Source organism: Motacilla alba, chromosome 1A (assembly GCF_015832195.1).
Source record: "Motacilla alba alba isolate MOTALB_02 chromosome 1A, Motacilla_alba_V1.0_pri, whole genome shotgun sequence".
In the NCBI taxonomy this organism is placed as follows: domain Eukaryota; kingdom Metazoa; phylum Chordata; class Aves; order Passeriformes; family Motacillidae; genus Motacilla; species Motacilla alba.
The window spans coordinates 31,709,286-31,732,502 of NC_052031.1; the positions used below are offsets into that span (position 1 = coordinate 31,709,286).

At 35.1% G+C, this 23,217-nt stretch overlaps 1 protein-coding gene across 2 annotated transcripts in view; it reads right to left on the reverse strand.

Moving 5' to 3' along the window:
- Positions 1–3,515: 3,515 nt before the first annotated feature.
- Positions 3,516–23,217, reverse strand: part of TAFA2 (TAFA chemokine like family member 2) — a 182,351-nt gene continuing 162,649 nt past the window's right edge. The window contains exons 5-6 of one of the 2 annotated variants that reach the window (XR_005258891.1): positions 12,096–12,343; positions 3,516–5,246 (exon numbers count right to left, since the gene is read on the reverse strand). Coding sequence is in view for 1 of the 2 variants with exons in the window: in XM_038153302.1 (XP_038009230.1) it covers positions 5,235–5,246 (12 nt within the window). In the remaining variant the exon portion in view is untranslated. The remainder of the gene's footprint in view (positions 5,247–12,095; positions 12,344–23,217) is intronic. The other variant, XM_038153302.1, reaches the window with a different exon arrangement.

Sequence of the window (23,217 nt, forward strand, 5' to 3'; positions counted from 1 at the left end):
ATTACCAATGAAAAATAAAAGTAACACAAAGATGCACAAACTCTAAATCAGTAATAGTAGGGATTATATTCTCTGGGCCCAAATACGACAAGGCATCAGTAATTAATCATAAGGAGGACAGAGACCAAAAAAAAAACTACTTTACGTGTAGACATAGTCACTAAAGTACTGTGCCTTTTGCAATGTCTGATTTAAATACTAAGACATAAGGCTAAAGTACAGTTTTCAAGTACAGTTTCTGTCATGTTTGTTATGGCAGTAAGAAGAAAAGGGTTCAAGACATTCAATCACTATGCTTATATGGAGTAAACTTGCAACTCTACATATTCCTCATACTCAAGAAAAATGTCTCAGCAATGTGAGTAACGTAAGTACTTTTACGTGTTGTTTTCCCAGTTGTGCAGTTGAAGCAGTGAAAGCCATAAATAAGCCATAAATCCCAAACTGCAGTGTCCTTAGGTTACCTCAGTGTTTTATCAGAAAAAAAAGAATGTCCCTGCTGTTATAGAGGATCTAAACCAAATTTTACATTTCACAGTTATGAACATAAATATAATTTGAAGAGCTGATATAGAAGCTTTACTGTTAGGGTAACGTACCTGAATAATATTTCTGTTACACAGACTATTTAGTTGGACAATAAACTGGTTTTCAGAACTGAAAGCCAGATATATTTCAAGTCTTTCAGTCACAGCTAATATTGAAGTGATTAGGGACATTTAATCAAGAGAATCTATTATCGAGGAATAACTGGATTTCACGTCCAATTGCTACCTGTATACTTGCAAGAAAAGAGTGAAAATAGAGGGTAGTTTCTTTAACCATTAACCTGAATGGAGAGAGATAGGTGAACTTAAGGAATTTGCTCAATCAGAATTTTCTAAATAAAATGCTAAACATTCATCTGCATCTGACGGCCTTATACAAACCACACTGAAATCACCAAGGTGACCTGTCATTTCCATCATCTGGCTGTGGAGAAAATCCCAGAGACAAGAGTCAGACCTTTCCTACAGCCCAGAGAACAGGTCTAAGGTCCTAGTGCCACTCCCACAGCCACAGTTCAGGATGCTGACTGTAGCCCTGTGCTCACATGCTGGATCCACTTCCCCAGACCCTGCATCTCTGGTGATGAAACCATACTTCAATTGTGTGACTCTCCCAGCATCCTATTCACAGCAGTCTGAGAAAGAACTGTCACTCCCTTACACAAGAGTTTCCAGTGTCACCATCAGTGGCCCTCCTGCCAGATCATCTTAAATTAGTTTTGGATAACGAGACATTGACAACACTTGTAATCTCAACTGTTAAAGACAAGTTGTAGGAAATTCAACTTTTTCATGTACTACCTCTGCTGTAGTACAGAAGAACACAGAACATACAAAAAACCCAGTCATATTTTTGCTAAAATATTTGCAATGACTGTCTGTGAAGTAGTGTCCAAAAGTTAAATAAACTTACAGAAACAAGACCAAAGATTTTATCTGGAAATATTCACTCATTCTGTGAAAGAATAAACAGAACCATTTTTCAGGATACAAACTGTGTTATAAAGACAAAGTGATTAGGAAATTCTTATTTTCAATTTAAGACCACTGAATTAGTGAGAGATCATTTAATGGCATCAGATTGTTCAGGTGTGACTGGTTTGATGCAGAGCTATCTAACTTTTGGCAAAAAACCCTAGAAATTAGGGCAACGGTTATCTTGCAAGTCAAAACTGTGCTCCTTTTCTTTGCCAATAGATTGGTTAACAACAGATGTTAAAATTTGAGGCATGAAGGAGGAGGCAGTAAATCAAGAGAAAAGGATGCCAATCACATATTTGTGTTTTGTTGTTACAGACTTTCATGCATTACCTAGAAATTATAAAAGCCAGCTGTACAATTATAATGAGCAAAAAAATCCCTGCATGTATTTTTATGAAAACTAACAAATTAAAATACTTTATATCAGATTCTTTACCTTCAAAATAAATGCATCTGATGCACTCCTAAAGCATATAGACTCTTAACAAAGCAGAACTGCATTGGTTTGGTGAAGTATTGAAATGCTACACCAGTAAGATTTTTAGGCAGAGCTGAAGGAGTCAAGATCTAAAAGATAAAGGATGAATACAGGAACTGAAAATATATAGCACAATAGGTGTATTTATAGGTAGTAACAGTGTTATCTGCAGCAGTGCTCTTTCAAAAGGTTAACATTCTTTATGACCAATAAACCACATACAACCAAGATCTAGACTTGAATGGTTTTTTTAAGCTTTATTTTAGATTTGATCCTATATGAATTTTTTTCATTAAGATTCATATCAGGACTTCCTTTTGTGCTTTGCTGAACTGATCCAATACATCTAACTGTGGAGGTATCTCAAAGCAGTGATTTTTCTTCCACTCTCAATGCACTGCTACTTGGAACTGCAGAACTTCATATTCTTAAGCAGTTCTTGATTACTTAATTCAAAGAGTAACATGGAATTCCCTCTGATCCTAATGCCTGATCATTTTTGCAATCAGACAAAACAATCTAGAAAATAGCATATAAATTAATAAATTATTAATTGAAGCAATTCACATTCTTATATGAATGCACATAGCTGACCATGTCACCTGTACTTCATTTTTAAAGAAGCATTAAACCTGCACTATGGACACCTGAACTGTGGCTCCCGGCCTGCTTCAAGGTGCACAAGCAGATCTGAGTAACTGGCTTTCTGTTTTTCTTTTCTTTTAAACAGTTCCACAAATTAACCTGAAACATTACTTTTTCACGATTGTCTACCGTGTCTCGTTGCTACTTAAAGTATCTAAATGATAATTTTTCAGGATTCACATTTTGTGAAGAAAAAAAATTATTCAATCTGAACTGAAAACAGCAGTAGACCCACCAGAATTTCCCACAGGTATCAGTTCCTTTCAAAAAGGACATTTCAAAGTGGTAGAAAATATAAAGTTAATAAAACTTTTGAGATTCTTATTCACCAAAAAATTATTTTGTTCCATGAGTAAACAGATCTCAAATGCACACATCCATACAAGCAACTCAATTTTATATTACAATTTTATTCACTTGCTATGAATAGTCACAACATTAATCTGCTGCAGAGAATCTATTCAGTATATTTGAAAATCCATTTATTTTCATTTATTGGTATGCATGTGTTACACTTGTATATAATACATTATTTTCAGCGCTGTTTAAGAACAAGGAAACAAAGAAAACAAGTATTGAGAAGCATGATGTAGATTTCCGACCAAATAGAGGTCATATTTAAATTTTACAAAACAGCACATTTACGCTTTGCACTGTCCCAGACAACCTCTTTAAGATGCTACCTTCCGTCCCGAACCTCTTAGCACAAATCCATATAATACTAATCCATCCCAAAATACCAAGAGACTTAGTTTCTGCTACAAATGGTTTATTCTAATCAAATTTTAATCAGAAAATAAGATGTTTTTTTGTCAACATATTTCTTATTATTTCCCAGCAAAATGATAGAATGTACTTCTCAGTTTTATTCCTAACAGTCATTTATTTTATTTAAGCTCTCCTGTGCAATAATACAGCAGAGGTAATGAAATGGTTTTGGAACAGCAGGGGCTACAGTGACAGGCAGAGCTCACCAGGATGTTCATCCATCACAGAACTTCATATATACCTAAACTAGCCATATCAATGGCTTGTAAGGATTAAATCATTTCTTTCTATTATTTTTTTTTTCTTTTGGGGAGTTTTTATTGTTTTGCTTTGTTTTTTTTTTAGTTCTGGGGTTTTTTTGCTGAGTTTGGTAGCCACACAGGACTTAAACAAGCTTACCTCTATGTATTTTTGACTACCATTAGGGGCGTGTGGCTTTCATTTCAATTCAACAAAGCATACAGTCAGAACTCCCTCTAGTCAGTGTGTTTATGCAGTGACACTAAAAGGAATTGCCAAATTTATTTTGTATCAACATTACAGATGGTCCAATATACATTAAATGGAGTATAAAATTATACATTCTGTAATAACTTAGAAAAAAGCTCAAAGATGCTTAAGGCCTTCAAATATTGAGGATTTTTTTCATGTAACAACGCATTGCAAAGTTCAAAAATTTCTAACAAAACAAATCAGATCTGAATTGGATGACTGTACACAAGCAAAATACCCATGAAATGTAAAACTGGGAGAGCGCTAGGACTTTTTTCCTTTATGGCAAACAGACTGAGCAGACATCTACATAAGCATCCATCAGTATTTAGGTTCAAGCAAGATATTTCATTTTTTAATAAAAAGACAAAAATTCTGAATGATTACCATCCAAGATCATAACTGCAAAACTCATTTACATCCCTGCCTACCTTTGTAAAAAAGGGATGAAATAGTGTAAATGACTGCTTACCATCAATTTAAATGAATTAAAGTTTAGGGAAGTAAAGTACATATTGGGAACACCCATTTCCTTCAAACTAAATGGAAATGCATATATTAAAGATATAAAATGCCTAATGATGGAAGTGGTAATTGAGTTTTGACCACTACTTTCTTTAACTGTTAAGCTGCAGTAGTTGGTTAGCCTTAGGGAAACATGTCAACCTGACTATACATTCTAATATGACTGATGTATTCAGATAACTATTACTTGTCAACAATAATTATTAACAATGGATATATAATTCCATTCCTATAACAAAGCAACTTCAAGATGTTGAAATATGTACCTTTGAGAGCTGCAAGATTAGAACACAAATAAAAATGTCTAAAACTGCGCCATGCTTGAGGACAATTTCTGCAACAGAAATTTAATTAAAGCAGTGTGCAGTCCCACCAGCAATCTGAACAGTGGACCAAGGACTGTTTAAGAGTGAAGGATCCAATACATTTCAGAGTTTGACTTCAAGATGAAAAGCCACTGATCTGCAACGGAGAACCCAAAAGTTTGCTGCTTTTCTGCACCTTTAGAATATTAGCTCATGATTACAGCTACAAATTCCTCAGCAAGTGCAATTTTACAAGTGTACACAGTTCAATCAGCTGAAATATTTGTGACACAGAAGTTCAAAATAACTTTCCAGTAGTTTTGATCTCAAGGCTGTTGCTGATTGCAAGCCAGGTTCTCATTGAAACAATTGATTCTGAAGGATACACCCCAGCACTATAAAATTTCACTTCAAGGATTGCCTGGAGGAATGAAATTCCTATGTGTTGTATTTAATGTTATCAGCCTTGAGACTGGCTTGATTTGTCTTTAGCTACCGGGTTACCTGTAAAGAAAAAGAAAATGAGAAAATCAAAAATTTGGCATAGTCAATCTGCTTCCAAAGTACTGGAAACTGAGACTGAAGTGTAAGATCTCTGTCCAGCAAATGTCTTTCAATTGTTTTTAAATAAAGGAATAAACCCCAATGATATTAAAGGGCATTGCTCCCCAACTTAAATTGTGTTTTTAAGTGCTTAGTGAGAATAGAATTTGACAAGGAGAAATTGAAATGTGACCATGCTTAAAAATATAATAAAATCGCCAACCCACAAATTTCTGTTTTCTGTTATTCTTTGTTTGTTGTTAAAATTCTGTATGGTAACAACTGTGCTTTTTTAATGTTAGCTATTGAGTGTACAGTGACTGATACTGGAGCTGTATTCTTCCATTTTTTGCATATGTCTTTACAAAGCAATCATAACATCATAAAATCATTTAGTTTGGAAAAGACAACGTCCTTTTAAAGGCTTTGTGTATCTTAGCAAGCAATAATCACTTAGTGGAGAAACAGGACAAAATTCATGCAGAAGTTAACTAGAGATAGAGATCCTGTTATTCACAAAGTGAAAAATTACAGAGGATTTAATTTAGAGTGGTTTCACCCAGCCTAACATGAAACAAGAAGGAAACAGAAGGACTATAGAGAAAGAGTGGGGGACAAAGTGTTTCACAATAATTGGACTTTCCCCTCTAAGTGATTTGGATTTTAAACTTTAAAAGAAAAAAAATTGTGATATCAAAGAAACATAACATTGAGGAATATTTCTGCAGTGTCAGTGGATACAATTAATCATCACGTAATCTTTTAATATCAAACTGTGTCAGGGGGAAACATCCCAAGGCTTGAGGAACAACTCATTGGAATGGTCACAACACTTTATGACATCAAGGGGCATATGCTTTTCATTTTGATCACAGAGAGAAGGGTCATGCTTCTTAATGATGAAACATTCTTTTGCCCTCAGCAAAACTGTTTGCGCACAGCTCTTGTCAGCTCTGCAGAGCATAAACGTAGAACAAACAGAATATTAAACAGACTGTTCAAGGAGTTCATTACTTCAGTTTGCTTCTCCACAGAGTTGTTTCTAGGAACTGCACTTGAGGCAATAATAAAATTGTGCTTTGTGATTTTTATGATACACGGGTTTATTTATTACACTGCTTTTATTTTGCTTTGGTCTTGCTGTTGGAAACTGGCTCATGTGGTCCCTTCTAAAGTGGAAGATTGCCCGAAAAAATAATAAAGAATTAATTTAACTGTCAGGCAACATATTTCTGTGCCCTGCACCAAAGCTCAAAAAGCTGATGCACCATCGTATTGTTATTTATTATTTTGCTTTATTGTAGCAAGCTGGAATTCTACTCATGGAACCAGGTGCCACTGAGCTACACAATGTAAAATGCACATCTTCTGAAACTATCCGCAGGTGGAATTTTATTGGCTTCATTTGTGATACATGTCTCTATAACTATATCTATGTCTACCTATCTGTCTATCCAGTAAAGAGCCAGTAAGGCAAATAAGACACAGGAGCATCTCATATGAGGAAAGGGTGAGAGCACTGGAACTGTTCAACCTGAAAAAGAGAAGGCTCAGGGGGAAACACATCAATGTGTGCAAATATGTGAAGAAAGGGTGGCAAGAAAATGGAGCCAGAAAGTGATGCCCAGCAGCAAGACAAGAAACTGAGAACAAGAAAACACAGGCAGTTCCCTCTCAGGAAAAAGTTTTTAGTGTGAGGGTGACTGAGCACTAGAACATATTGCCCAGGGAGATTGTGGGCTCCATTCTTGAAGATATTCAAAAGCTATCTTGTTCTTACTGGCTTTAGATGTCTCTGCTTGAGCCAGGGGGTGGCACTTCCAGAGTTGTCTTCCAACCTCAGCTATCCTGTGATGTCTTACACCCAGATCTATGGGTGGGCTAAGGTGATAAACTTCAGGGAAGAAAAATGGTGTTTTTGCACATACATGAACTCATGCACATACACTGCTCAGTTACATGGCTATTTTGAAGTGCAAATGTACTTTCAGTCACAAGAAAAGTCAGTAAAATCATAAACTGCAGGCCTATCTTCTCCCCCCACCTAGCGCTACAACCCTTTGGTGAAAATATCCCCATGAAAGCAACATACACAATCATGTGGATTAGATAGGTGATAAAAATAAGAAAAAAAAAAAGCAGATAGCCACTCAAATTTCTGCTCTATATCAGGTCACTCACCTACATCACACACACACACACACACACACACACATATATATATATATATATATACACATTAGTGGTCCATATTTGCCTCTACATATGATGTTAATACTTCTTATGTTCAAGCATAGTTTGCACTTCAACATTAATGGAATAAATATATCCATACACCATACACATCAGGGAGTGAATAAACCTCTTGGTTATTAAAGGCAATGAAATTTTAGCTAATACCTTGCTACAGACATATTTTATAAAAATCCTTTTGCCAGGATTTTCTTCTCCTGAGAAGCTGAGGAGTTTCAAGAATAAAATTTAAACAATGACTATCTGCTGCTGTGGAAGCAACAAGTAGTCTGTGATTGGTCTCATGTAGTTGTTTTTAGTTAATAACCAATCACAGTCCGGCTGTCCAGACTGTCTCAATCAGTCACAAGCCTTTATTGTTCATTCCATTCTATTCCTGTCTCATCTTCTGATGATTCCTTTCTCTCTATTCTTTTAGTATAGTTTTAGTTTAGCATTTTTAATATAATATATATCATAATATAATAAACCAAACTTCTGAAAAATGGAGTCAAATTTCTCATCTCTTCCCTCATCCTGGCTACCCTGAAAAGCTACAATACCTAGTGATGGTAATCCCAGAAATGTTTAATTTTGGATATAGTAAATGCTATTTGATTCAAGTGTCTGGGAGGTAAGGTATTAAGGTATTGTGCCAAAGACCTCCATAGGAAAAGAGGGACCAATAACAATATGTGCCTGATCTTTAAAATCCTTAGAGAACAGTAACACCCTGAAGCATGCAAATCAAATTTTCAGCTAATAATTAATATGTATGGAAACTAACAATACAAATTTTAAAAGTACATGAAACCTTTAGCAACCTAGGTGTTGATTTGAATTAATTTGTTCATTCTTGGAATGCAATTATTCTCTTTTTACTAATAAATTTTCTCACATCGTTGTTATATCATAAATACACTACATTAGATTATCTTCATTTTTTTGTCCTAAATATGCAATTAAAGCATAATTACTCTGCAGTTGCAGACTTTTAAATTTAAATTAGTGAGTGACTGCTGTAGATTTGCTGTAATTTTATGTGGACTCACTTGTTTTATTTTAACACAACAATATATAATTAAATTCACCTGAAGATTTCCACGTTATTCTGCTTACTAAATGTTCAGAACAAACTCAGTCTTTGGGTAAAATCTTTTTGCCAGTATAATGCAGAATGGATCAGAGATTAAAAGATCTCATGACATCACTTTAGAAAAGCTACCAGCCTCAAGAGATTTTTCTGGACAACCACAAGGGGTGAAAAATATTCTTATTTGTGAAACCCACAAAGTGGATGAATAGAGCAGATAATATTGCTTATTTCATTAGAATAGATTTTCTATAAAAAATAAGTCTGATCCTTTTACTCAGGACTTTCTTCTGCCTTAGAAGAGAAAGGAAGAAACATCAATACTTTAAGATGTAAAGAATGGCTGAGAGAATATTCCCTGAATAGTAAAGCACTTCTCCCTAAATTCAAGCACCTGAGCATCAAAGTTACAGAACCCCAATTAAGTATAGTAAAAGTCTTGTGTTTCTTCAGAGAAACAAATATATCACAAATCATTAGCTTGCTACAGAAGAGCTACATCCAAAATTAGGCACATAATTAATTACTATATAATAATGTTAGAATAAAATAGATAAAAATATATAGTATGTTGAAATTAGGTGTGTGCTGAAAAGTTTGGATTTTTTTCTGTGTTTATCATAAACCATACACAAACTCTATACTGAAAACTGACTCTAAAGTTTGCAAAGTCAAGCACTTGAAAGTTAGCAACTTGCCTTTTTATACGTCCCCTTGCAATTTAATTCTCTGTCTTTTCCTTCATGCACAGTAAAGAAGAGACTTTAGTGCATGGGGAGAGCTGGAGGGAAGACAGGACTCTGCATCAATGCAAATGCAGAAAAGGTAAATTTTTTAATCCAATGTTTTTTGCCTTGACAGATGATACCATATGGAATGGATGGACACTCTGTTCTGGGTTTTCTCCAAAGAAACAGAAAGTACATAATAGATTTTTTCTTTTTAATTAGAACTGTTCCATCAACCATGTAGGATTGTGTGTGATCATAGGTCATGTCATCTAAGCATACTCAGGCTGTCTTTTTCTTTCCTTTTCTCTTCTTTTTTTTCTTGAGATACATAAGACACAGAAAGGAAATTATTTTTTGTGAAAGCAATTAATAGCTCACCCTGAGCTAAGCATAATTTCATGAGACAAAGTTGACTTGGCACCCCTTCAATTTTTCTCTAAAATATTAAAAGCCTCTGAGAAACAAAAATGGAATGGGGATTTCCAGCAAAAAATAAAAGGGGTCTCACAAATTTATTTAATAAGCAACATGAGATATGTTAAATACAGGGAATGAAAAATGGCTTGAATAAATGCCTACAATGGATTGTCCTCCAAGTCCTGGAGAAAAGACAGAGATCCCATACCAAAACAGCCCTTGTTTTTATGCAGTATATTCCTGTCCCTTTTGTGTCATTATTGTGGTACCCTTTCTCATACCATATGCAAAACACCACAAAAAATTAATAAAGTTATGAACAAAGTGATTCTTTAGCAAACCTTTTCTAAAAAGTAATGAACTCAGGAGGGCTATATGTCTTTTTTTTTTTTTCTATAACATAAATAATTTTGTTGTGGTAGTAAGAACTTAATATAAATACTACACTGTAGACACAGAAGGGTCCATATAACCAGAAACAAACACCTGCCAATGCATTTTCTCTACTCATGCCCTCTGAGAATGAGGCTGAGGTTGGAAATGGATCTTTTGAACAGATGGAAGCACACTATTTCCTGGAACTTTAAAATCCATACAGTGTGTTTGCCATGCACTATCATTCATACATCGCTTGTCAAAGCAAATGACAGCTTGCATTGCCACTTGTGCCTGTTCATTCACTGAAACAGCTCCACTTGTAAGCTTGGAAAATGCTTCTGTTCTAGTACTACTACCTAGTACCAGTGATAATCCAAAGTACTTCAGAAATGTTAACAAAAGACAGGTTTACAATTTCCTCACGGATAATCATGTCGCTTATGTTCCAGTGAATTGGGGATAGTGGACAAAATGATGTTAAGGACCTTTCTGGAATAGGGCTCATATATGTATTGACCCTTTACAGTAGGTAGATGTGGATTTGGGTCTTCATTGCTAGATAACTGGGTTTCTGGAGGCAGGAGGAACCATTTCAAAAGCCTGAGAAATGAAGGTGACTCAAGCACATTTCAAGGAAACTGCAAGAGAAAACCATTTAAGAGGACACAGGCCCTTATTTTAGTATTACAGATAGCCCTTTGACTGCGATAATGACAAAAGGCAAAATTTGAGTTACTTTTGAGCAGTCTGGAAAACAGATATTTAATGATAACTACACAGATTCACTTACTTTCAGAGAAGGTTATGTACTGGAAGACACTTTTTCAAGTCTTCAAATTTTTCATTCCTGTTTATAAATTTTGATCCTACCTAACTTTTTATTTAAGGACTCAAGAGCTTCAAATTGTTCCCATAGTTTTATTTTAGGCACTGCAGTATGAAAAGTATTAATCTAAACATGTTCCCAAGACTATTGAGTGATTTACAATTCTAGATCCTCACGCTTGTCCTTCAGGAGCTGTGAGTAGCTCCTTTTATTAATTAAAAAGAGTATTTCTCAGGACATGACAGAAAAGGCTCCCAGTTCTTGGATAACCATGAGACTCTAAAACCTTATCATTCTTTTATATTTTTATTGCATAGTGACTAATCAGAACTGCACTTTTGATAGTTCCTGTGCTTAGGACTTCCATTATAGAGAGAGAAATATTCTGAAAATTCATTTCATGCAATGCCATTTGAAATATATCTGTACTTCTTTATTTCCCACTGCTCTTAAGGATTACAGCAGGAAATTTTTTGGTGTTAAAGTGAAGATCTAGACAACCAGTGTTAAAAATTTAAATTGAAACTAAAAGTCTTTGGAAATCTTTCCCATGTAAAGTGATCTTTCCACTTGCTTCAAATAGTCTGAAAGGTAGGACTAGCAAAGTGGGTAATGGAAAAATACTTCAGAGCATGGCATATGTTCCTGTAAATGATCAAGGTCTTCATCTTTAACACAGTTTTAAGATAGATAAATAACTTCTAGCCTGTCTTAGGAATATAATGGAAATACCCAATTCTTATTTTTTAATGAGATTTAAGTAATTCAGTATGTGATACTGAGCTTTCAACTACAGATGCCACAGCTGACTGGATGTATTAAGATGGACTTCTCTTCCAAGTGCTGTTCTCCAGAGCATCTGCTGTTTTCCCATGAGAGCGAGTAACTTAAGCTTACCAACTGGGTCCATCTTTGAAAGTCAAGATTGTGAAGATATTTGAGGGCTCCCAGAAGCATCCAAGTAACACTCTGAGGCTGCTTAGTAGCACAGTCAGAATCTCTCCAACCACCCTCCAGAAACTCTGCCCAAATGAGCCACAAGTCTTGATGTCTACAGTAAACTAAGCAACTGCAATGAGGAGTAAGATACAACAATTCCTGTTAATATTGTGTAAACCTGTATTTGTACACACCTGCTGCTCTGTGAGTAATAAACCGGGGCTGGAACACATTTTCTGGAGTGGTTTGACTCTTTATTCCTCAACGAACGTTCTGGCCCTTCCTTAGAATCCGACCAAGACTAGGATTCATCACAACTAGAGCTCCAACGTGGAGCCAGAATATTTTTTGTGTGTGGAAAAAACAAAAATTGTCATCAGGCACAGCAGAAACCTCCTTTCTCTACTTCTCCATTCGGACTTGAGGAGTTTTACACGTTTGCCTAAGAAACAAACACATGTCAAGTACTACACTGTTATGAAATTAGTTACAGAGAACAAAACTGGGATAGTTGGAATATTTTAAACTTACAAGGAAAAATACAAAATGACAGGTTAAAATATTACAGAATCAGAGAAAATTCTCTTAGGAAAAGTGCATGGTCTTTAAAACACCCAAACATACTCAAATTCAAACCAAAAAGCAATAGAAACTGATTGATTACACTCATTTCTGGAAGCATATCAGCAAAATTTAAGAATGACAAAACAGTAATTGAAAAGTTCTTTGAGAATAAGTTCATACATAGACCTGTGTACAGAAAGGAGTCATGAAGTCAGAAGACAGTTCCTTCAAAATGAAAGATTTGAGTGCGTTCTCCTCATATATGTTTAAAGTAGAAAAAAAATAAATTAGAATGTTACAGGAAACACTATAAAATAACAGAGGACACATTACATATTTCAAAAGACAAAATTCAGACAGATAGTTCTTTATCTAGATATTTGAGATCGATTTTAAACCTGCCAATAATAATTGCTTCTGAAGTGATACACAGCATCTCAAAAGATCAAAATTTCTTTACGTTTTCTTCTTTTATTTTCTTAACCCTTTTAACTTAAATATCATATTGCAGATCATTGAAAATATACAAGATTAAACCCAAAGCTTCAAAAATAAATGTCTTGCTTAAATACAATCTCTACATATTTGAATAATATGGAACCAATTAATATGGTCCTGTGTTCATATTTCCTTGAACTGGATAGTTTACAAAATAAAATTAATTGGTACAACTCACTAGGACAATTATGATAGTGAACAGCTGATGAAGATATATGAGTTACATCAAGGCTAAATCCAATTCATTAGTCCTTTCTATGTACTTGTTATTACTGTCTTCCAAAAGGTTATGCCACTGTATTGAACATACCCTAATTTTCTCAATGTTTCCGTAACTTGGTAGAGAGCAGAGTTTATGGTAGAATTATTTTAACGTAACACAATGTTTCATTCACAGACAACAATTTTAAATTAAAAGAAAACTTAAACAAAAAATTTATTTTACTTTCTGTATCAGATAATAACTGCAGCAATTCAGACAAGGATATATCGTCTTGAGGTTTTTATGGCACTCACAACTCCATAGTGGGACTGCAGCATAGCGGCATAAAAGACTGCAAGACAATTAATTACATAAATGTAATTTTTTTTCTCTTCTACACCACTTATCCTGCCTAATCATCCCAACTGGGAGATAAAAACAACCTCTTTCCTTTCAACATATGAGGAAACTGAAGCATAATAAACAGTCATGTTACTCTGTCAGGAAGTAAGTGGAATGGAGAGATGGACACAGAGTCCTTCTGTCTTTGGCTTTATCTGACTTCACTTACCTATAGAAAAGGCTACACTTGTTTTTTACTGGAAAAAAAACCTATAACAAGCAGTTTCCTGTGTTTACATTCTAAATATAAAAAAGAAAAAAAAAAAAGTTAAAATCCCAAATTCAGCCTTATTTTAAAACTAGACTGAAGTTCTAAACCGTCTAATAGGCATAAAGGATTTTCGTCTCTTAAAATATTTTTCCAGAAATGGGGTCAGACTGAACTTCCAATTATCCTCACTAAAAAATCAGATAGTCTAAGTTTAAAAATTTGAGATCTATTTCTTCTTCAAATTCTATGCTGTAGGGTGTTCCTGGTATTTTGAATGGAGAGTAACAAGCCATTTGGACAAGTTCAAAATAGAAATGTAAATTATTTCCTTACCTGTAATTTTATCTTCTCTATAAGAGTACCTGCTGTTCTGTTAGTGCAGTACTGATGTGTTTTCTGCCTTTGTTCAGAGATTCCTCTGGTGATTTTTCCCCACTTGCTTACCAGCTTCCACTGCTGGCATTTTGAGGAAGTGCACTCACATTTGGCTCCAGGAATACTGCCATAGCTGAGGGAATATAAGATAACTAAAAAACAAGTTAGAAAACAACAAAACCAATATCCAGGAAGGAAAAATTATTTAAAAACAATGAATCAGTCATCAACTTGAATCCCTTCGATCTTTTTCCTTTCTATTTTCATCCATTTAGAATTTCCACATGAAGAAAAGACTTTTCTGTGCTTGGAGAAATTTTGGCTTTAAAAAATTGGTAGTGACAGAGTAGTGGGTACCCTTTCAGAGAATATAAAATTAATTTCAGGAAATCTAATTTTAATCTTCTCCCGTATGAGTACCCATCATGCCACCACTCCAATACAGATAAGAAAGAGAAGAAAGAGAAGAAAGGTGGCAGATTTGGAGGATTTCAGAAAAATCTCTGATATCTTTTCTCAAGTCCTAATAGAATTGTGAAAAAGGAAGACTTGGCTTTTCACTCAGAGGCTGAACAACAAGAAGGATTTCTCATTGCCCAGAAAAACAATACATAAAGTCTGTTTCATTAAGACATAGTCAAGATCATGGTTTCTGATAGTTTCTTTCCCAATAGTTGTAGTCATCTTGGTCAAAGATGAAAAGAATAACTACTGTCAGTTTAATAAGTAAATGTTTTCTTGCTTGAGCATTATGGAGACATCCAGGTGAAAGTTACAACACCTTATAACATCTCTGTATTCAGGACAATCTGGATACTATTTTTGAACTTCACAGGACACAGAAAAGAAGTATTCTGTCAAAGCTAAAAATGAATGCTAGGAGTTTCAGCTAAGAACCTACTGTGGTATCCAATTTAAATTGTCTTTCTTATAGAACCCATCCAGTTGTCTTCATATATGCATTTTCTCATTATCTTATGTAAATAGAATGTGACCTAAGACAAAGTATGAATGAATCAAAGTAGCTAATTGCAATTAGACTCTGGAATTCTAAAATCTCATGTAATGAAGACCAAAAGGCTTGGAAGAGATTGTTGCCTTCAAATTTCAGGAATGTAATTACCAAGGATGTGCTTTAAGGTTCCAAGAAAGAAAAAGGATTCTGGAAATTTCCTGATTGACCTTCAAGAAAGTAATTGTCTTTCCAAGAAATAAGCTTCAAATTTGTCAAGTTGCATTCTAGAAGAAAGTCTCCTGCTCCTTTTTTGTTTTTTGTGGATGAGGAATAATAATTATTAGCAAGTGGAATTGGAATGATGCCTTGAAGATGAGAAATTTGCATTTTCCAAGGTGACTCTGAAAAGGTGACAAGGAATCAGGACAGACATATATCAAATTTCTAGAACAACTAATCTGATTTTGGAGTGCATTTGCCTGAATTAGAAACAGCATGAGCAGAGATACAGTCCTTTGGTCTTCCTTTGGCAGGAACATGTTCCTAAACCACAAAGTTTGAATTAAGGTGAAGTAACAAGTTCTTCTAGCTGGCATCAGTAATTTATCCTCTGACATTCTTCAATGTGAAGAGACAAAACTGCAGCTCTATTAAAATTCTCAGATCTATTACTACTGAATTTGTAGATACATGTTGATTACACACAATGCATTGTTTCCTTGGGAACCCATTGATCTTCATACACTGGAGACAAACTTTTGTCTGGTCTTGCCACATAGTTTTACAGATTTCATCATACAAATAAGCCCTAGTGGACTGGGTATTTTGTAGCTTCACCCAGAATCTGCACTTCAGAGTTCTATGGCATTTATCACTGCAGATATGGAAGGAGATTAATGATAACGAGGACTGTAAGATCTAAGAAGGGATCATCTGTATATTCTAATAATGCAGTAGAAGAAAGCTGCAAGTCTGTTTTATAGAACACGGAAAGTCCTTTGGAGTCTTTTCTCTATACACAGCAGTAGTGTCTTTCCTGAAATTGACTTGGTGTTCACCAGGGGGGTAGAAGAGTAAACTAAAAGTCATGAAAAAAGTGAGCAATTTTGAAATTCTCATGGAAGTTAACTCTGTATTGGTTGTTTTCTTTATTAATTTAGTCATAGGCAGCAATCTTCCATTTATTCCTGCCTGAAACTTTTCTTCTTTTAGAAGTTTTCACCAAGGATAGGACTATCTTCACTATTCTTAGGGAGAAATAGTTAAGATTTACAACCATGCTCACTTTGCTGTGCAATGGAATAATGTCTGAGTAATCTGATTTCAATTGGTTTGAGAGTTGTTTGCTCCGCCAGCTCTGTGACTGTAGGCTCAGAATGCTCTGTATGTCTGATTCTCCACTTCATAGTGATTATTGTTTCCTTCCCTATAAGGAGGCAGAAAAGCAGAGCTGCACCAAGGGGGTGTTTCTGATGTTTTCTATAATTACTCTTAATGAGCAAAGAAATACCCCAAGAAAACTATGTTATTTTGAAGAAATGAAAGCATTACCTTTTGAACAATTGAGGGCCAGCCTCATACATTTCTGAAACTAAGCAGTGATGCAAAGTTTCTGAAGCCTGTGCCAAATACCCAGAGGAAGAGAATAAAATTCTGCCTGCAGCTATTTAGGCAGCAGATCGTATGAGGTTTCAGAATATCCCGGTCTCTCTGACCAGAAATTTATCATTTCTGACTTGCAGAAATGATCCAAAGAAGCCCCTGAAGACTAAAAAGGAGGGCGAGACAAAAAAGAAGCACTAGTTTTAGAGCATGCCAGCATGACTCACATGATACTGGCATTTGAATATCATCTTGTTCAATAATTTCTGAGATATTAAAAGCTGACAAAAATTTTTCAAGAAAATTTTAAAGGACTACTAGATATTCAAAGAGCCCTTTTTGCACAGCTGTGAATGGCAAAGAGACTGGCAGAAATGAAGCTGCAAATGGAAGTGGAAACACCTTTGATTTTGGTGTCAGGACATTGGAAAAGTGGAAATTCATGGGGTGAATGAATTTAACAAGACCAGTCATTAACAAACAGCCTTAAGAACTTGTTCTTATTTTCCATCACAGAGGCAGAAAATTATTTTTCAGACATGAGGTCAATATCTCAAACATGCCAGCAAAGGACAAGGCAGAAGAATAAAAAAAAGTAAATCACAAGTTGAATCTTTTGGGACAAAGGCAGAAAACATCTTGGCTGGACAGATGAATTGGAGGATTTGCACATGGAAGAAAGTAATGGTTGCAAAAATCACTGATTAGTAATTAATGACACGCAATTGAAATCTATTAGCATTTTTTTCTTTAAATATTAAATAGTTTGTTTTGATTGCAGCATAATTCTGTCAATGTTCAGGTTCTGGAGAAGCTAAAATGGTGCCTTACAATGCATCCTACCTGCAGGCTTACCTCAGAAAAACTATTCCCTGACAAAAATGCATAAACTACAGCATATACTACTGTAGTATATGCTGTGAGTGTGATGAAGGGATCGCAAAACATTTCATTTCTCATTATTTCTACACTGTGTCTACTCACAAAAAAAATTATATTGCCCCTTCTGAATAGCTTGAGACCATACTCAGTGTATTCACAGGGAGATATAGCAAGGTAATGTACAATCAGGTTCCTTCTTTTCAAAAGATCTGTACCTGTGAATATTGCCTTTAATCCATTTTCTTTTTTGATGTTACTCACTTTCATTCTTCGTTTCAGTATTCATAGGACTCAAACTCAGAACAGAACTAAACAAAATCTGAAACTGAAAATGTCTTGGGATTCAAATGCTTGGATTATCCTCACCTGCCCAACAAGTTTTACTGACCTTTCAGTCTATTACTTTGCCTATAGCATTTCACACCACAACAGTTCTTCCTTTAATCCTTTATTCCATAATTGCTCTTTTGCAGATATTTCAGAGTACATTTGCTTCTGGAGAAAGGACCACGACATGTCTAGATTTCTGTGACCACAAAGGAACATCAGCAAGCTGTAGGCCTAGACTCCTGCCAAATGGAGACTCACAACTTTACTTAGGGTAGAACTAGGCACACCAACTTCACATTAAAGAAGCAAATTTGGTATATAAAAGCGATTTTTAGGAAAATCAGTAAATTGCATAGCCCTGAATACTGACGGCTCCTTTTAACATGTGTTGGCTGGCATGCTAACTATTTCCATCAAAATGTCCAAGTGTCCCAAAAGATTAGTGTTTAGGTGTCATACAAAAACCACAAAGCTTTAAAATTAAAGAACTGTGGTGCTAGATCAAAACAATAATCACTGATTAATACAAAAGTCCAGCTTGACCCTAGGAAATGTCATCCTATTTCCATTACCAGCTTATTTGTCCCCTAAAACTTGTATTTATTCTTAGAAAATATGTGCATGCCACTTACTGCTATTTTAATGACAGATTAGATACAGTGGCCTCTGAGTTAGCAATGAGAAACATGCTGAGACAGCTGCAAATTTCTCCTAGTGACAGATTAGCCAAAGGCATGGAAAGAGATACCATAGCAACAAAGAGGCTGTCACAAGTGCAATCACTCTTTTCCATGGGTAATATTTTGCTACAGTTTGTGCACTCACTTATATTGTAATCACATCAGTTTTATGAACCTCCAGGTATTGCTGGTCACTGTATATATTTACATTATTCCAATAAATCTTCATTTTAAATTAAAGTAGGAGCTGAGGAGCCTATACAGAGGCTCTGAAGTGAGGCAGAGGAACAAAGTAGTTTTACAGTGAGGTGGTTTCTTCAATTATAAAACCCCTTACATAATAGTTGGAAAAGTACTTCCTGTACCTGACTCATGGCAGATCATTGATCCATCCTACAATTATTTCACATTTCTCAGTGGTCAATTTTTTTTTATGTCATGTAAGTTAGTAGCAGTTTTACACTGTAAAACATGTTATGTGAGATATACACTGCTTTCTTAGCACTCACTGACCACAACTACTATACATTCTGCCTATCAGAAACATCCTGGAACAGCCTATGCATTGTATTTAGATGATGAATTTCTGCTTTTTCTAATTCCATATCATAACTACTGCTGTTTCTGAAAAGCCTGGAGGAGGAAGAGGAACAAAGACATGAAGAAGCTACCACATATTTAACTCTGGCAGAAAAAACAGTAACACTTAAAGAACCTGTGGATATATTGCTTCTGTGAAGTACAGACCAACAACTAATGTTGCTGCTGCATTGCTAACTCTAGGTAAGGCTCAGTTACAAGAAAAATGCCATTCTCCTTTCATATCCAGGGACACATTTTAGCTCTCTTGTATTATTATTATTATTATTATTATTATTATTATTGTTGTTGTTGTTGTTGTTGTTGTTGTTGTTGTTGTTGTTGTTATTGTTGTTGTTGTTATTATTGGGTTGTCTTACTCAAGCAGCGGTTATGACAGCACTGGTAGCAGTTGAGTCGCCACTTTATGCTGCCTCTTGATACTGGGTATCTGAGTAGATCACCAAAATGTAAAGGTACCAAACAAGGGTCCTTCCATTCCTTATGCTGAAAGGGTTATGAACAGCATATTTTATAAATTGAAACATAAATAAAATTACTGTCTCTCCTTCCACCAGCTGTAAGTCAGCATCTGCAAGTGAGAAAGAGGACATAGAGTAAAAATGTAAGCAGTATTTACAGATAGCCACAAAACTGCATTGATTGAGAGCAGTGGGATGCACATAGTGAACACAATTTGGCTTCAAATGAACCCAGTTGGTATGTTCAGACAGTACATATTCTATTTTTCCAAGGATCTTATTCAATTTTGAGTTTCCTTTAAATTCTGGAAACCATAATGTGTAATTAGATAAATGGGAATATTTCAAATAACTGAGTTCAGGCTCTCTCCTATATTGTTTTGGAAGGTATAGATGCCCTCAGTATGAGTATGGATTTCTCACCATCCTGGCAATATTTCTGTTCTTTTCACACTAGTCATCTGTCTCTGGTATTGATTTGGAATGTAGATTTGGATTTGGAATGTAGATAAATATACTCACTATGGATTTATTTTTGGCTCTGTAATAATTCTCTTTTATTTCTCTCTACCCTTGTAATATTTATTTTATTTTATTGCAGTACTCTATTTCTGCTATTGGTTTGGCATATAGTTACATAGTAATGTAGTAGGTATTGATTTCCTTCTGTTCTGCAGTTTGCTTTCCTCCACATTGCAGTTTCTTCAGCCTTTCTTGAAAGTGTAGGTGCTCAGCTATTCCAGAAGCTGAATGCTCATTTCCAAACCATAGCCCTTTATAACCTGGCTGAAAATACTTCTTTCTCTTGTTTATAGGAAAACATTACTCACTTTCAATTTCTAGAGATTTTCAGGGGTTAATAATCAATATCTACTATGTATCTGATTTTTCTGTTGTTGTTAATTTATATTATTAATATTAGTATTACACCAACAATTCTAAAACATGCACTGTTGCCAATTTTTAGTAAATAGTAGATACTGGACATGTTGCTCATCATAGTATGAGTCACTAATTTAGCTCATAGCTGTGTACCTTCAAAATATGAGCACTTTTTAAAGTTTTATTATATTATATTGCATTTGATAGGGGTCAAAGTCCAAAGCTTCCCAAACTGACAAAGAATGAATGAGCCTTTATGGTCATTTTCCTGCTGAAGACCACATCAAAGTGACTAAATTATCTAAGCTAGCTGCTTTCTATTCAACATTAAATATCTAAACATTAGGGGCTAAGTTAGTCATGGTAGTTTTCCTCTCGATTATTTGAGAAACATAAGCATCTCCAGAAGACAATTCATCAGACTTACCTTAGAACAAAATCATTTGTCCTCTGGAACTGAACTCTATCTAAAAGTAAAAAGACAGTCTAGAGCTTGGGTTAGTTATCTCACTCTGGAGGGTCCTGCCCAAGCAAAGTCCAATAAATTCTACCCCACATAATTTAACCCCAATTTAGTGTTAAACTATGCCTCATTTCACAGGCAGTTCTACCAAATAAAACTAAAAGACTGAGGACAAGGTACCATTTAATTACTGTGCAATGATTCAACGCTGCACCAGGGAGGGTTTAGACTGAACACTAGGAAGCTTTCCTTGACCAAGATGGTGGTCAAACTTTGGAACAGGCTTCCTAGAGAGGTGTCCAAGCCTGTCAGTGTTTAAGAGACATTTAGACAATGCTGTTATTTACATGTTTTAATTTGATCAGCCCTGAATTGGTCTGGTCGCCAGATGTGATGATCATTGTATGTCCCTTTCAACTGAAATAGCCTTTTTTTTTTCCTTTACTTTTTTCTCATTAAAAATACCAGTACATATTTCTCTACATGTTCATAAAATATCAGCCCAGGAACACTCTCTCACTGCTTGGAGCAAGTACACACTTCTTCAGTCATGTTCCACTTCCAGAATCTCAAGATGAGACCCAGGATACACCACTTTACCTTGTTCTTTTTCTCTAAATTCTGCAGGAAAGGCACTCAATTTTATGAGCTGCCCAGGAGGCATGACATGTTCCAAGCTAGTCCCAGGGTGGATGCCTGGAAACCTGGGACTCCAGGAGGCACTGGGGCACTTTAGGTAAAGCCTGCCTGTATCACAAAGATAGCAGGCAATGTACTCTTTTTTAAAATACAAATAAAGCCTGGCATCTAGATCTGCCCAGGGAAAAGCCCTACCCAGAAAGAGACCTCTGATGAGGAATATACCCCATGACTAAGAGAAATATTTAATTCTTTCTCTTCAGCTTTTATCTGACTGCAAAACATTAGTTTTCAGTGTTTGTAAAGGGCTTGTCTGCTTGATATAAAGTCCGAGAATTTTTTAAATGTCATTCTCAGTTTTTTACGTAATAACAATATATTTTTCAACTGATGGGAAAATTACTTTTTTAAATACAGACCCTTTCCTATATTGGAAGAAGAGAAAGGAAACACAAAATAAAATAAAAGAAAGAAAACAAGAAGGAGAACTTCTGGAAATAGAATAATTATATTAGAAAGAGGTTGTAGAAGAAAGAGTATTTCAAATATATAAAAAAGGGGGATTTTTCCCTTTTTTTAAACACTTTTATCATCATTTAAAGAGGACAATGTGACAAAATTTTTGTGTTTACGTATCAAAAATTGAGACTAGCCATGTGGGGAAAAAATACAATTGTTTCCTTCCACAACAGTTTCTTAGCCTGGAGGAGAATGCCCAAGCGTGCCTGGTAAAATTGCAGCTATGCTCATAATCCTCTCATAATTCTCCTAATGTATTCATGAACATCCTCTTTTGTTCTGGTATTATGACTGGGAACACAAGCCCATATTTCTTTATATGGAGTCAAAAAATTTACTGATTTACCTAAGTTGTCAGTGGCTTTTCTCCCTTCCTCTCCTGCAGGCTACATAGACCCAAAATAGTCAGTACTCATCTTATTCATACACATTTTTCCCCCATATTCATATCCCCCCATATGGTTAATTCTTAATATCAGCCTTTTCCCACCAATATGCAAACAAATTAGGAAAATAATACTTGGTTTTGTATTCTAAAGGTAAATAATTTCCAAGTTAGATTTCTTAACATTTGAATTCTGAATACTTCTAATTCATTATTCATGTATGGCCTTATTAAATCTATATAAATGAACAAAATACAAAACCTCAAGTAGACCACATTTTAAAAAATCAATTAGTTTTCTGCCATTTTTTATCTGGCCTTTTTTTGCTTAGTGACTAATAGTGACCATAACTATTAGGAAGTCAGTATCATAATTTTTTACAATAGTGAGATTATATATGCAAACGAAGGTGGACAAGCAAAAGACCTCCTTCCTCCACTGTTTTTATTTCTAACATAGAGCTTAATTATTAACAGCTCAAGATGTGTAAATGTAAGTGCTACTTTTCAACTGAGTATCCTGTAGAAGACAGTACTTCAACAGGTAATTGGGTTAGGATTTTGGCACATGAAGAAGGCAAACTTACAGAAAATGCTTGGAGGTAAAAACAAACTTTTTTTTGGCCTTTCAGGAAAGCCTTGAGAAGGTTTTTCTGTAATCTACTT